The sequence below is a fragment of the Brienomyrus brachyistius genome, chromosome 3 (genome assembly GCF_023856365.1).
Source record: "Brienomyrus brachyistius isolate T26 chromosome 3, BBRACH_0.4, whole genome shotgun sequence".
NCBI lineage: Eukaryota > Metazoa > Chordata > Actinopteri > Osteoglossiformes > Mormyridae > Brienomyrus > Brienomyrus brachyistius.
In genome coordinates this window covers 11,086,086-11,101,991 of record NC_064535.1, presented here as the reverse complement: position 1 = coordinate 11,101,991, position 15,906 = coordinate 11,086,086, and the positions used below count along the sequence as shown (strand labels likewise).

General features: G+C 38.8%; 1 protein-coding gene across 1 annotated transcript in view; it reads left to right on the top strand.

The window, feature by feature from the left end:
* Positions 1-3,998: 3,998 nt before the first annotated feature.
* Positions 3,999-15,906, top strand: part of LOC125738859 (serine/threonine-protein kinase 32C) — a 31,532-nt gene continuing 19,624 nt past the window's right edge. The window contains exon 1 of the mRNA XM_049008317.1: positions 3,999-4,597. Coding sequence (XP_048864274.1) covers positions 4,546-4,597 — 52 coding nt within the window. The 5' untranslated portion in view covers positions 3,999-4,545. The remainder of the gene's footprint in view (positions 4,598-15,906) is intronic.

Sequence of the window (15,906 nt, the reverse complement as noted above, 5' to 3'; positions counted from 1 at the left end):
CTAACGACACCATTCGGTTTTTAAGTATTTCAGATTAATGATATTGAATTGCAAGCCGGCCTAATAGTACAGCCATTCCATTTTTTATTATTTTTAGCAACACAGTCTGTTAAAGTACTCCAGTGTTATTAAGCATTTATCAAAGTGTTAAGTTGCTGTTCCGGCGACCCTGACCAACGGTGCGAAGACGAACGGATGTTTGTTTTGTTCTAGTATTTGTCACAGATATTATGACCTTAATTATAGACGTGGATCTCTTTCATGTGGCACAGTAATACTGAACATTGTAGTTAAAATGGTTAACATCTCAATTTATATTTCCTACTAATGATGTGATTCGCATAATTAGCAAATGTCGTTCAAAATTAATTAGGTAATTTGATCAGGTATCCATGACTGATCCTTAATCATCCATGCAGTACTCTATGTCTGGCTGAGCCTTCATCCCATCCTAGGTATCGCAGTAGACGCTTTAAGGCATTAAGGGCAATAAAAAGGCACCAGTTTATCTAAGCGCCATTTTTGGACTGTAAGAGGAAACCATGGTAAACGGAGACAACATGTACGGCCTACACTCACAGAAGTGCAGAATTGGGACCCTCGACCTGCAATCCTAAACACTCAACCACCGTGACTTTCCGAAAGACATACTTACAGTATTCCTATGAAATGGTGGCAGCCATTAATTATTATTAAAAACTGTTAGACATATATGCACATATTATGAGGTTATATTGTAGCAAATTCTGTAGGTTCTGGACATCAGGCACCTAATGAAATTCATACGAATTACTTTATATCGCTTCTCACTTTGAAAGTACACCTATGCATCAACAAATGCGGCGTAATAGTTTTAGGGCACAATAATTGAAAAGTCCCGTTACAACAAACCCAAACCAGCGTCATAGCCTTAGGACAGAATGATAAATAACAATGACAGATCTTATGGCTAAAAAACAAATAACTGTAATCTAATCATTATTCATTCATCATAATCATAAATCGCTAAGCCACGATTAAATTAACTTTTTATTCGTACGGGTGATTGTTTAACTGTGGGGATACAAGAGCGCAACACTGGGTTATGGAAACGTGGCCTGCGTTGCACAGAGATTTCATTCCTTTTCTTGCATATGAATAATTAACGTGGTGGAAGTGAACATCGCTTCGCCTATCATTGAAATGCTAATAGCATTTGCATTAGGGCTAACCAATTAACATTTTGTAGTCGTTTATCTTAAAAATATGAATACTGAATAATACCAAAATAACAAACATTTCTAAATATATTTGAATTAAAAGAATATATTCCCCCCGGGCTTTGTACTGTAGTGGGAATTAAGAAACTTTTAGATGTATTTGGTCTCTCTTTTTCTCTATTTTACCTGAGGCAACTACTAGAGCTCTGATTATATGCTATGCAGATGGTTAGAGTGAGGAAAGGGGTTTCTGATGTGTTTATGGCTTTTCTTGTGGAGTATTCCGTATTTCGTTTTGTCGTCCTCCGTGTTTGACTTCGGATTATTTTCCTCATAGCCTGTTTCTCTTATAATGTATATGTATATTGTTTTTAAAAATCCATCCAGCCATCTGTCTTCTGTACTGCTTATTCTGTACCTCGTTGTGGTGCAGTGTTGTTTCCAGTGTTGGTATGCATTATAATACCCCAGATCCTTTTCTAGTCTTCAACATAGACAGAAAAAAATCAAACCATTTTATTGCAAAATATTTTAACAGAGCTCCTTTAAATAAATTAATTTAAATGTGGTCCCCTATAACATCGTCACCTTTGTGCAGAAATACAATTATGTAACTTCAGTTCAACCAGCAGATGTCGCAAAACTTTCTTAAATGCAATCCTGTGCATATTATTATACACTACAGCTGTTCAAGAAACAGTCAGGGTTTAAATATAGATGGAGCCCCCCGGAGCTCGACCCCGCCTCCTTATACCCAAAGCACACCTTGCTAAATCACAGCTCCTGCTCCTTCAATGTTAACCTTTTCTCTTAATCTCCCAAAGGTCAATTTTGCACAAAATTATGGTTTTTCATCAGCCTTAATGTTAATTATGATTAGTGGCCCTGACCAGACATTAATTTCTCCAGTGGGTGAGATATTGCTACATGATACCTGGATTTCTGTCTGGTGTTTTTGTATTTTGTCTTATTACGCTTACTGTACTGCTGCCAAAACTCCACTTATTAGCTAGACTTCTAGAGGTGCTAAAGGTAAGACTTGTGTAAGAAGCATCCTATGAATAACTTGATATTTTAATGCATTTTCATGGGGACATCATGGATGAATAAGCAAGAATATTACCAAGAATACCCCCCACCCATACTGTATTTCTTTCTGCCCTCATAGCAGCTCCAGTTCACTGTGGCATGGACTCAACAAGCTGTTGTTTGACAGAGATGCTGATCCATGCTGACTCAGTTGCTGCCCCCTTTGGATTGGTAGTGGATCCTCTCCACTGCATACCTCTTAGCAAGTGGAATGAAAGTAGATTGGTGTCAATAGCATGTTGGACCAGACTGGTCTGGGTGCAGTCTTTGTCATGGGAGGCAAAGATATTAACATGGAAGAGGAGCAATAACTTTAGTGTCACTTTCCTTCATAGCTCTGCTGTCAACCTGATGATGTACTTGTGCTCTTATAGTTGGGCTGCTGTCCTCTCTGAGGTAAGTTCTCAGTTCCCTTGGAGTGCAGGCGACTGCCCCCACTGGCTTGGCTTTGTTTATTCACTGACTTCTTTCCCTCTGTAAATATGCTGCTGGCTGAGGTTGGAGATTGCTACCCAAGTGGCTCATATCTTCTCCCTTCTGGTGCTGACAACCAGAATCCTCCACAGCCTCTCGCTCAGGTCCAGCATAGCCCTCTTGGAAGTCAGCAGGTCCATCTCCACAGTACCTTTGCCATCCAAACCTCATGTTCAAGACGGAGGCATAATTTTCCCAGAATGAGCACCTTCTTCCGTACAACAGACCACAGCTTTGCACAGGAACAGAAGAACAAGTACATTGGAATTCCTGCATGAGCCTCTTCAGTAAAGTAAAGAAAAAGAACCACAAAAGAAATACAACATGAGAATAAGATGACTTTGTAGTAGACTGATTCATTCAGATACCTTCAGTTTTTTTTCCCCAATTAAGTTAAATAAATACACAAAGAACGTGAAACCAGGTGTAATGAAGAAATATAAAAGGTGCCTTGAATGGTAGGGGTAGTTGGCAAGGTGTGATTCAAGAGTCCAGTTGTGGAAATGTGTTTTTGGTGAAACATCAAAGTTACCCTGCGACACTGCAAATCGCATTCAGATTTGCAGTGCCAGGTCATTGTAATGTTTCTTTGGGTTTAGAGATACACCTGGTAAGCCTGGGTATGGTGTTCTGTCTCTTGCACCCCAATGGTTGCTACATTGTTACCTCATCCACTGGAGACGTGCTGGAGGAGATGCATTGGGACCAGATGTGTACTGAGGCACTCCTGGACGTCGATGTGGCAAGCTGGTGGAAGTCTACCATCTAAGAGAGCCTATACAGCCCTGTTACTTCATTGGATCAGCCACCATGCTGTCATCTCCTGCTGAACCTCATACATCTCCCAACGGCCCTCCCTCCCATTATAGTGAGAGCTGCATCAACACCAGCTCACAGGTCCATGACCTGTCTGTGATGCTCCACTGGCATGGCCCACTTGGAACACTGGCAGACTCTTATCTCTGGTCAGGTGTCACACTCTTTCTCAAGACGCTAATCTCTCCACCAGAGCTCAGCGAGCTTTCAATATCTGCTCTTTGACTCTTAAGAGATTCAGACATGCCTTCCCATGATGCTGGGATATGTTTGAAGAGTGAGCTTTCATCCCATAATGTGGCATCACGAGGGCAAAACCAAAAATGTGGTTGCAGACACAGGTTGACGTCACATACTTAGCTGTTTATTTGAACTTGGCAGCACAATCTTTATGAAGACAGTCCATTTTCCAAAGAGCTCCACTCTATAGTAGAAGCAGAAATAATAACAATGTACTTTAAATTTTGTGCACTCGATTTTACAGCTGGTGGTAACTCTCTTTTTAAATAATCTGGCGCCACCTATCACTAATTGGATTTGCATAAAATGCAGTTAAGTACTGTACTTTCCTTCCACTGGTACGGACGGGAAATCTTCCTTGGTTTGCTCCGCATGAACGTCAGCACGAATGGTAAAACGGAGAAGGTTGTTTTTGGCCATGCCTTGTACAGCTTGACGAGAAAGTCAGCTTTACACCGTTGCCTTGAAACTGAAAAGAAGTACCATTATTTCTCAGCAGTTTCAATTTAAAAATGAATGGGAAATTGTTTCTGTTTCCATATTAAGTATCTGCTCGAATAGCTGTGCCGTTTTCTTTATTGTTGGAATCTGAGGCAAAAGTATTTTGAAGATGATATTGAAGGAACACTAATTCAGCCGTACAATGCACAGTATTGCCTGTTATTTACAAAGTAAGAAATGTTAAGCTCCCGAATTAATCTTTCATTGGGGCAAGTGGAAGAAAAGAATGGGAGCTAACAGTTCATCAAAGAGACCGGTCTTCGACGAAAAGGAAGACGGTGAGTGAACAATATGCCAGTACGGACTTGTCTGTTTTTGATCAGCGCAAATAAAAAAGAAATACTCTGTTTCGTAACCAAATGTAGCTTACATAGTCTATTGTAAACCAGAACTGATAAATAACATAGTAATCGTTTAAGAAATCGTAAGTAATGAAATATGCAATTGGTTTTTAAACATGATCGAAGTAGGAGGAGCAACTCGCCAAACAAAAGCCATTGTAACGGGTAATATTCTTAGATGATGTCAAGATTGTCTTTCGCTTTTCATTCAACAGTAAAAGGTTTTTTTTAATGAATACTATTAATGGTCACAATATGAAACATTCGACTCATATTTAATGTATGATTGCTAGGTGGAATCTGAAAAAAAATATATATTGGCATAAAATGCTGGTACCACGGATGCTTTGTGAGGTTTCTGTTCTGCATCAATCATAAGTCATTATGGCATTTTCTTTGCTGCTTATTTTGCCAAATATCAGTGAAGCTCCAGAAACAAGTGTTGCAATGCAATGCTAATAATGCGTATTGTTTAACAACTCATTAAATGAAGTTTCTCTAGAAGCAATAACTTGTTCGTATTTGTATAATACATGTTTCCAGATGCTTTTAGAAAGGAGACGAAGGTTTATATTTTATTGTAAATCTTATGTTTTATCTTATACATCATGTATACTTGTATATTATTTGAAGATCTTTGAAGAAAAAAAACCTGTTTACAACTAGGTCAGTACGTACACTGAGGATTGATATTTTTTTGGGAAAATGTAATCTAAATGAGAAAATGCCAACATTATACATTTTGATATAGTATGCAAAATCAAACTTGTAGGAACAGTCCCATCAGTGGCCAAAATGCTTATTTAACTTTGCAAAGGAATTTTAGATACATTTCTCTCTGCTCTGTGTGTATGGAGTTTGCATGCTCTCCATATGTTGCATGTGTTTCCTCCCGAAGTCCAAAGCCATACTAGTTCATCTCATCAGTGTATAAAATGCCAGTAATGCATGATAGTGTGTGTGTGTGATGGACTGGCATCCTCTCCGAGATGTTCCCAGGTTTTATGCCATATACTGCTTCAGACAGTGTTATTATAAAAGTCCACAACATCTAACCACTTGTCCTAGTCAGAGTCACATGACCCACATTGAGCATCAGGCTGGGATACACCCTCGACAAGATGCCAGCTGCACGATAAATTCTGAATAAATTTTCTCAGTACAACTACAATTCTGTAACTATATATGTTTAAATAGTACTGTATTTTTCCTTTTCAAAATCTATATTTATCTTTCATACATTCTGGAATTTAGTTATCATTTGAATTTGCATATGGATGACTGTTGCAGTTCTGTTGTACGGAGAAAATACTGAACGCTTAAAGAACATACAGACTGACAAGCACAAGAATAACCTGTAAATGCATTAATATTAAACAGATTGTGAAGGAAACCCAGTTCCAATTGTTTGACTGAATTAAGAGCTGGTGTGTTTAACTCATTTCCAAATGCTGGTTTATTTCAGGTGGTAACATGATCACTTATCAAATGTTCTTGCCTCATGCATCAATAGCTGTTTCTGGAAATGAACATAAGTCCCTGCTCTGTGTGTGATGTTACAACACATCATTCTCATGTCCCCGCTCATTTCCTCCTATAAAAAGACGTTTCAGGTGAATTGGTGTCTTTCTGTTACTCCTTAGTGGGTATCTGTGAGGGACTAGCATTCAGTCTATGGTGGCACAAAAAGCGTTTGACGTACTATTGTAATTATGAATATCATCAGTTAGGGAAAACGTCCAATCCATGTGTGACTTACCCCAGTAAAATGGTGATCGACGGATTTTTCTTCCATCCATCCATTTTCCAAACCGCTTATCCTACTGGGTCGCGGGGGGTCCGGAGCCTATCCCGGAAGCTATGGGCACGAGGCAGGGAGCATCCCAGGATGGGGGGCCAGCCCATCACAGAGCAGGATTTTGCTTCATAGGTACAAAATACTAAATGTTTACTTCTGGAACTGTAATTATTAGCTGTTTATACCTTTCGCTGGGTTGTTGATAGATATTGCAGTAAAAATGATTAGCATTTTGATTGTTTTTTTCATTAAAATATCCATCTCTAGGCTGTATTGTATTTTCAAAGTTGATTTTAATTGCTTAAAAGTACACTAATCTTAATTATTTACAGGCATCAGCAGTCGTAGTGGTTAAGGAGGTTAAGTGTCTACTTCCTGGAAGGCATTACGAAAGGATAGAGAAATGGAAATGAATTAGATGTGAGTTGGTGTGAAAAGGATGTGTCTGTGACACATTATATTAGATTTTATCTGATGTATAATTAAATTAACGCTGATATGCAATATGGCTGTTCTTTCTGAAATTATTTCGTGAGTATGTTTACAGCCTCTAATCCATATGACTTTTGCACTAAAAGCATTTTTGGCAAGGAAGGACTTAAAAAAAAAACAGCAAAATGTATTTGGATCACATAATTTATAAAAATAAAAATTGTTATTTTTATATTGGTGTGATTACAGTATCTTATGGAAACCATTAAACAACGTCATATCATTTTTTTAAACCTCTTTAACAGTAAGAATAGTAACAATAGTAAAAGTCAGAAGTACAACTTCATAGTGGAATACTAGTTATTAGATTAAGTGATGGATGACAGGACAGTATAAAATAGGACCATGGACACAGGACAAGATAGAAGTTGCAAGACAGGCCATAGTAAGGCAGTGAAGGACAAGATATGCCAGGGTAGAACAGAATGAGACAATGACCTGTACAATGTTATCTTCTCACCATTATATATTATATATATAATGAATATGGTGGTGAAGGTGACAACACATCTGAACAGGAGCTGATCTTGTCATTCAGAGTAGTGGTGAACCATAGCATCCCACATACCCCCGTATTGCATTATTTGGAAATCCTGAAGGAATTCACTTATGCCCCAGAGGCTAAACCGTATGTATTAATGACATTAATAAAACCCAAGAATGTACAATTTAACTCATTGGCTCAACCCATTTACAGAACAACCATCAGTGGGAAAACAACAATATACTGTATAAGACCTGGTTTGTCAGGTCCATGCTTTAAAGCCAAAGATCTTTGGGGGAATTGGGTAGAATAATGTATTTTAAAAAAATAAAACTTCTTTAAATATATTTCATTATTGAACAAGGTTTTGTTTTTCAAATTGCTGTTAATCTACATTGTCCACTAGCTGGATAAGCTAGACATTTGGCGATGCTTGGCTCCCCCAACCCGGGAAGAACAGACTATAAATTACTGGATGCAGGAGTGCCCTCTGAGTGCTTTGACCAAGTAGGAACTGGATTTTCTTGAGCAAGTCTCTGTGTTTCAACAGCATGGCCACAATTCAGACATGATAGTTCAGATTCTGCTTTTTTCATTCATAAAATTTCACTCAGTGGAATAGAAATCATTTATACTATTCAATTTGATTGAAGTCAACAATGGATTTCTTGCTTTCCTCACTATTTAACCCCAGGGAGCTAGTATTCAAAGGACTGCTATCCTGCACAGCTTTGTGTGATAGTGCTACAGTATGCAGGCTTCGTTGTGGGACTGTTTGAGGCTTTCACCATGCCTGCCAGCACTGATAATGCAATGCAGTGTGCAGCAGCTGATTCCCCTCATGCGGCACAGTGGAGGTAGCAGAGTGGGTGAGATGTTAGACATTTGATTAATGGTCATTTCTTCAGGCTAAATCTCTCTTCCAGGAAGCGTGTTTGATTTGTAGGGCTGCTCGGCTTCTGATAACTTGCTGGATGCGCTCCAAGAGGACAGGAGACTAAGAAGGAATAAAAGCAGAACCAGAAAAAAAGATTTTGGTTCCATCTCCGGAGCGTAATGTGGGATGTTTTATGGTTCATTCACCTTGCCTCAAAGAAACCTTTTCTTTTCAGGACTATCAGAACGATGTTAATATCCTTTGCGAAACTTCCACAAATTACACCAAAGACATAATCATTGACGAGGAAGGAAAACACAACATGTTTTACTCCTGGAACTGAGGCTATAATTGTCATCAAATTAAATGCAAACAGTGACATTTTTGCATTAGTGAACTAAAAATAAATTTCCTAGTTGGTATTTTGATTAAAAAATAATTTTTTGTATTGTGATTCACATAATAATTTTATATTTCAGAGGCCTATGAAGCAGCATTTAGGTTCTGTTAACATATTTCACATGGGGCACTTTTTATATTTTTATGTATCATAAAAGCAATAAATTCACAGTAAATGAGTATAATTGCTTGACCAATTATTTCAGTTTGACCCTTTTATGGTCTGGTTTACTCCTCTCAGGTGATTATTATTAATTCAAGTAAGCTGTATTAGCCTATCATCCATATACAACGTTAGAGTGGCACAAGGTGATCCTTCAGGACCATGGTGCAACATACAGACAGCAAGTTACAGAACTGGGGATTCACAATAATTCACGTTAATTAAAAAAAAATGAAAAAACACATGACAGTGCATGACAGGGGAAGCTGTACATATATAGATAGTGCCTGAGTGTGTAATCAATGGTAATAAATAATGCAGCAGCACAGAACAGTACAATAAATATACCAGTGTCAGTAAACTGACTATAAATAGTAAATTGATCAGTACCAATGAGGAGGGGAATTGGTTTGGGAGTCAGGTAGGTTGTAAGAAGGGTATGAAGGTGTTTATTGTCCTGACAGCCTTGGGGGAGAAGCTGCTAAGAACTGGCTTGGATGCTCCTGTAACTTCTGCCAGATGGACAAAGAGTCCAAGGGAAGGGGGGGTCCTCCACAATGCTCAAGGCTCTGCAGATGCAGATTTTGAGGAAAGTGTCTTTTATGCAGTGGAGAGAGGTTCCAAAGATTATTTCCACTGTATACACTATGCACTGCAGGGACTTGCGGTCTGAGGCGTTGCTGTTTTCAAACCAGACAGTGATATTGCTGGAACACTCTCTATGGTGCTCCTATGGAAAGTGGTGAGGAAGGGGGGGTTGAAGACTTGCATTCATCAGCATTGCAGGAAGTGGGGATGCTGGTGGGCCTTCTGGGGCCACCCTGACGTCAGCAATCATCTTTCTTGTTTTGGCTACGTTGAGTGACAGTCTGTTACCCTCGTACTGGTCCTTGAGCCCACTGGACCTCCAGTCGGTATGCTGACTCATCACCGTTGCTGATGAGACCCACCACGCGTCTTCAGCAAACTTGATGTTGTTTAGGCTATACTTTGGAGTACAATCATTACCCAGCATGGTCAACAGAAGTGAGCTGAGCACACAGCCCTAGGGGGACTTTGACGTCTGACGTCCCTCGTTCGGGATCCTGTCGCATGATGGTATGGTAAAATCCGGCAGCCTCAACTTCCGGATCAGATTCTGGGGGATGATTGTGTCGAATGATGAACAGAAGTCAATATACAACATTGTATCACAGAGTTCATTCTGTGCAGGTTGGAAAAACGGAGGATACGGCATCCTAAATGGGCTAGTTTGAGCAACAGGCACAAGGAAGGAGGTTGTATAAGGCTGGGAGAGCAATTTTAAAGTGCCCCATAACTAGCCTCTTGAAAGTGCTTCATGATAACAGGTGTGAGTATGGCATAGTGATATAGTTCAGTCATTACATATTCATATCCATTTGTCTGGATGTATCCACCTAATTTGGACAACAATCATTACCGTATAGTATTTTTTCAGTGCTTCCGGCAATCATTGCCCAATCTTGGGTGTCCGGTTTAACTGTGTTTGGAATGATGCGTGGCTCAGTGGATTAGGCTGCTATGCTGTGATCAGACAATTGTCAGCTTAAATACCAGGGTGGGCAGAGTAATTTCACTGTTGTGCCCTTAAACAAAGCCCCCTGACCTTCAGTTGCAGGGGTAGAACCTGGTAAATGTTGCCGTGCTCGTACCCCATTTCCTCAGGCATATCAGGAAGTGGAGTTGCTTATGGGTTTTGGTGAGGATGGATCTAGTGTATTGTCTACCTCAGCTTTTCTGAGATCTGTAGACCAAGGAACCTGAAGTTGCTGACAGTGAGTACTGGAGAGCTATCAATTGCGCTCACAATGTCACATCTGGAGGGCTTCCTGAAATCCACAATGAACTGTTTTTTAGCAGTTTTCGGGATGAGGTTGATATCATGCCACTAACTCCACCAGATCCTCTACCCCACTCCTGTAGATGCTCTGATCTCATTTCTAAGACCAATTAGTGCAGTATCATCCACATAGTTGATGGCTAGATTGTTGCTAAATTTGGCCACGTAATGAACAGTGGGTGAATAGTCATGGACTCAGAGGCGATGAAGTTTTGTTCCTCATCTTCATTACCTGGGGTGTGCTTGTCAGAAAATTCAGGGTCTAGTTGCAGACCAAGTCCTCCGAGTGTCACCACAAGCTTGTTCAGTACAACTGTATTACAGCCAAAGGATGAGCCGAAGTCAATGAATAACATCCTTGCACAGGTGTTTCTATTGTCTAGGTATTCAAGAGTGGTGTGAGGTTCCAGAGAAACTGCATCATCCACTAACCTGTTGCTCCAGTAGGCAAACTGTAAGGGGTGTAATGAGTTGGGAATAGCGCTGTCATTGTGATGCATCAGCAGTCACTCCATGCATTTCAAGATGATTGAGGTTAGCACTGCACGGCAGTAATCATTCTTATGTGTCCTGTAATACTGGTTTGATTTCAAGAGCATACTGCTATACCTTTAATGGAATTTTAAACAACTCCTTTGGCCTTTTGGTATTTGTCTTGTTTTATTCCATCAGACTGGAGAGAATTCTCCTTACCTCATCTGTCAGAGACCAAATATAGGCTAGAGTATGCCAGTGTGGCTCTCCCCCTCAGCAGTCTTCTATGGATTGCCTGCTACATCATGGTATTTATATCTTCTTGCTGGCACAAAGATGGATGAATGCTGCACTTTTACCAGGGGTCAAGAATTACTTCAGGATTTTAGAGATGCCATCCGGTAGTCTGCTTTTGCATTCAAAAGGGTTGAAGGCCGCTGCTACAAGAAAGCCTCTTGTCCACTGTGGGATTAGTCTTATGATTAAATACTTAGAGAGACTCCCCAGCATTTACAGGTCATTCGAACTATTCAAGTAGCTATGATTTATGCAATAAATTACAGCATGTTTATGCATATATAGGGATTTAGTTAACAGATAAATGCTAGCAGTACAAAAAATATATAATACGTGCCGAAGCTAATACAAACAGGCCTATTCATACTTGAAATGGGTAATGCACATGTACAGTCTTATAAACACTATAAAAATGTACTATGCATAATTAGGATCATTTCACATAAAGAAATAACAGGTGAGGTTTCAAAGGGGGGCTTGGAAGGATGGGATGAGACCTCTGTGGACGATTCTGCTTGTACGACGTATCCAGTAGAAGCAGAATGGAGAGTTTCATGGAGGAGTTATATATTTATTAGAAAATGTTGTTGTATGTGGATCTATGTAGTCTGTATTATACCTATGTCATCTTTTAGCTTTGCACTATTTAAATTTGCAGAAACCCCCGTATTTATCACATACCTTGCATGTACACCTCTCTGTTCTCTATATCGTATCTTAAATTTATTCTCTGTGTAATAATTCCGTAATTGTCTTTTGTCATGGTGCCTTCAACTGTAGCAAACTCTGCCAACACAAATCTCCACCAGCCTTGGTCATTTTGCAATAAAGATGCAATTCTTGTTGTGTCTTTATAATTTTGCAGGGGCCATAAGGGAAACTCCCTGTGGCTTATGAGTTTGGCTGTACTGGATTGCTAGTAATAAATCTCCTACTGTACTTCATTTTACGTTTTCTTCATCTGTTGACTTCCTGGTTCTGACATTGTGTTCTTGGTATTGGTCCTGCGCTTTATCCTGGTGCTTATCCTGATTCTTGTGGTTCACCCAACAAAGGAAGATGGCTACTACATTTTACCTCAGCCACAGCAGTTGCAACTCATGAATGAGGCCAAATGTAGTGATGGTGAGGCACAACAAAACTGGTTTCTTTGCATCAGTAGGGTGGCAGTACAGCATTTACAAATGATGCCGCGGATTATGTTGTCTGTGTTAAGAAATTTCAGCTATGCGATGGGTATGATTACTCAGTTAATTTCATGAGAAATTCAACAGTATTATAAAGTAGGGTTTGTGTTAATGAACTTGCTCGACTGTAGGCTAATGTAAGTGTCGTAAGCATGTTTAACGTAGGGTGGGCTAAGCTATGATGTTTGTTAGGTTAAGTGTACTGTATTAAATTGCATTTTTGCAATACGATGTTTTCGCATTAGGAAAGGTTTATCGGAACGTAATCCCGTCGTAACCTGAGAAACATCTGTAAATATCTGTATCTCTGAAAGTAACTGAAATTTTATACTTGTGATTTTCATTTCATTCAGAAAGTTGAATAGTGAAATAAAAAACAAGACCACCATGAGCACACTGTTGCCTCAAACCTCTGATACCAGGGTTCAATTCTTTGCTATGGATCCTTGTGTGTGGAGTTTGTATATTCTCCCTGTGTCATCATGGGGTTTCCTCCATGTACTCCAGTTTCCCCTTGAAGTTCAAAAACATGCTGAGTTCATTGGAGTTACCAAATTTGCCTGTAGGTGTGTATACATCAGTGAATGGTGTATGAGTGTGTGAGTGTGGGGTTGGCACCCCTTCCTGGGATGTTCCCCGCCTTGTGCCGGTAGCCTCCGGGATAGGGTGAGGACCCTCGTAATAGGATAAGTGCCTACAGAAAAAGTATGGATGGATGGATGGATGGATGGGCCACCATCAGCCAATCTGATTCCAGCAGCCATTTTGCGAGTTTTACAATAGCCCAATCATTATATGCACAAAATCCTGGCCAGGTCATGTATGTTATACACAAAGGTATTTGGCCATATGGCTCTGTCTACTCGTGCAGTTCTTAAAAATATAAACTATAAAAAACATGTTTTCCCAAGATTGCTAGTAATGTGTCCTCCCTATTTACTACATTGTTTTCATGAGCAAGATTTTCTAATCGAAAATTAGGTCATGTTTACACAGTGATTCAGGTCTCATATTGATACAAACCATCCAATATAGCAAAGCAAACAGTAGAACACGCAAACCTTTTAGAGAGAAACAGTCCATGCATATTTCATGGTAGATGCTTCAGATTTTAGTACAGTATATTCTCACTGTCAAGTATGCAATCATATGTTTTCATCAACCAGAGATAATCTGGATGGTATATGTTCATTATCTACTGATAGTATTTGACTTCTAATTCACTAATGAAAACACGTTTTATGAATTAATCGGTTTAGCTAGTATTTATGTTTGTATTTGTATTCATGATGGTCGTGTGTATGGATTTCTTTATTTTGCTAATCTTAACAACTTAATATTGATAGCTAGCTGGCAACAATCATTGTTAATTGTGAATATGAACTGAGATTAGTTCATATCTTGTTGACACTGACATGTTTGCCTTGCTGACAATGATTCAAGTAAGGTCATTGAAGCCATTAAACCGTTTACTGACGGCTGTGTAAAGAAAGGTTTCTAAAGGTGTTGCATTACATTGTTTTAGGTTTATTTTGTTGAGTATTTTCTGAGAAAATACATTTTTTCACGCTCCTGAAATAATGGAATTTTGTATTTTATTGGACAGTGATAATAAACTGTATTTGAGAACATATATCTCTTTATGCTAACATTGCTAGTTATTAGATTTGAGGATTGAGTGTATGAGTTCTGCATATTAAATAAAAAATCACATTAAATCAGGAGAGACATTGTGAGATGTATACTATTTTAAGCAAGCCTTTATGTTAAATATTATTCATGATGCTATTTTCTTCACATCCTTCTACCAAAAATGCCCAGTGGGCCACTAAAGTATTTAGTGGAACAAATCTTCCAGCATGTTTTAGAAACTACTGAGCCCAATGTGTCCTGCTGGTTTGTAAATGGAGGAGACCAATGTGCATCGTGCCAGGGATGTGCCTTCACCTCAAGCTCATTCGGTGTGACCAAACATACAAATCCAATCCAGTAGTTGATCATTTCATATGATTACCAGTAGGCCGACACATGAACTTTTACCTACACTGCTGTTTTCATTTTTGTAGCACCAGACCTAGTTTTTTGAAGCAAACATGTAAAGAACAGATACAATTAATATTTCCCCCTAGAGAGGTCAATACCACTATATCCTGGTACAATTCAAAACTGGTGTATCCCTAGGCCACATCAGATGAGAAAATAAGCAAATAAAGATGATTTTTTTTATTAAACGTTGTATATTGTATTATTATTGATTATTTCTCAGACAAACTTTAATGTGGCATGTTTCCTCCATTTTATGGGAATACAGGCCATGGTGATTCACTTGGTTTCTTCCTGCATCTCTTTGTGCGTAGATTTAACGATTCAGGGTTTGTATTTGTCACATGCATGAATGTCCTGCTACACCAGCAGTGAAATTAAATTTTCACTACTTCGGACTGTGCTACAAACAAAGTGTTAGGATAACAAAATAAAAATAGTATGTTAAAAATAAGTACTATAATATCCAAATATATGAAAGTATATAAAAAAGTAAAGATACAAAAATTATAAGAAAATATTTGAGAAAATATTTAGTGTGGGATTTGCTCATTTGACATAAACAAACTGTGCTCAATTCCCGTTAATTATTTGTAGTTCATTACATTACAAATATCATAAAGTTGTTTTTGTTAGCTCATATTAAAACAATATCTGATTCCACTGTGGCTTGCATAGACGGCTTTCAGTTTGCATGGCTCAGTTTTACTGATTTATTCAATTTTACTTGACACCCATAGAACCATGGCTGACTAATTCTCAGTGTTTTGGCAACTTAGAGCAGCAAATCAGATAATTTACTTCATGCGCTGACAATCTGAATAATCAGCATGAAATTATTTCAGTGTGTCATATTTTTTTAAATTATTTGTTCATTGAAATGATGACGGACCGACAGGAAGAAAATATGGGGTCTTAGTGTAATTTTCATAGTTAGGTATTCCACCTTACAATGTTAGGAGATCAAACTCAATAGCTGTGCAGTCCACAAGGTACAGGTAGGGGTAATCTCTTTAATCTATCAGCATTGTGTGAAATAATCTAGTACTGGTTTTTTAGCAAAATCCATAACAATGCCATAAATCATACATATATCTGTGTGTGTGTGTGTGTGTGTGCATTTTCTCGCTGGTCTAATGTCACATTAGTGTATATGAGTGAAATAGCATCT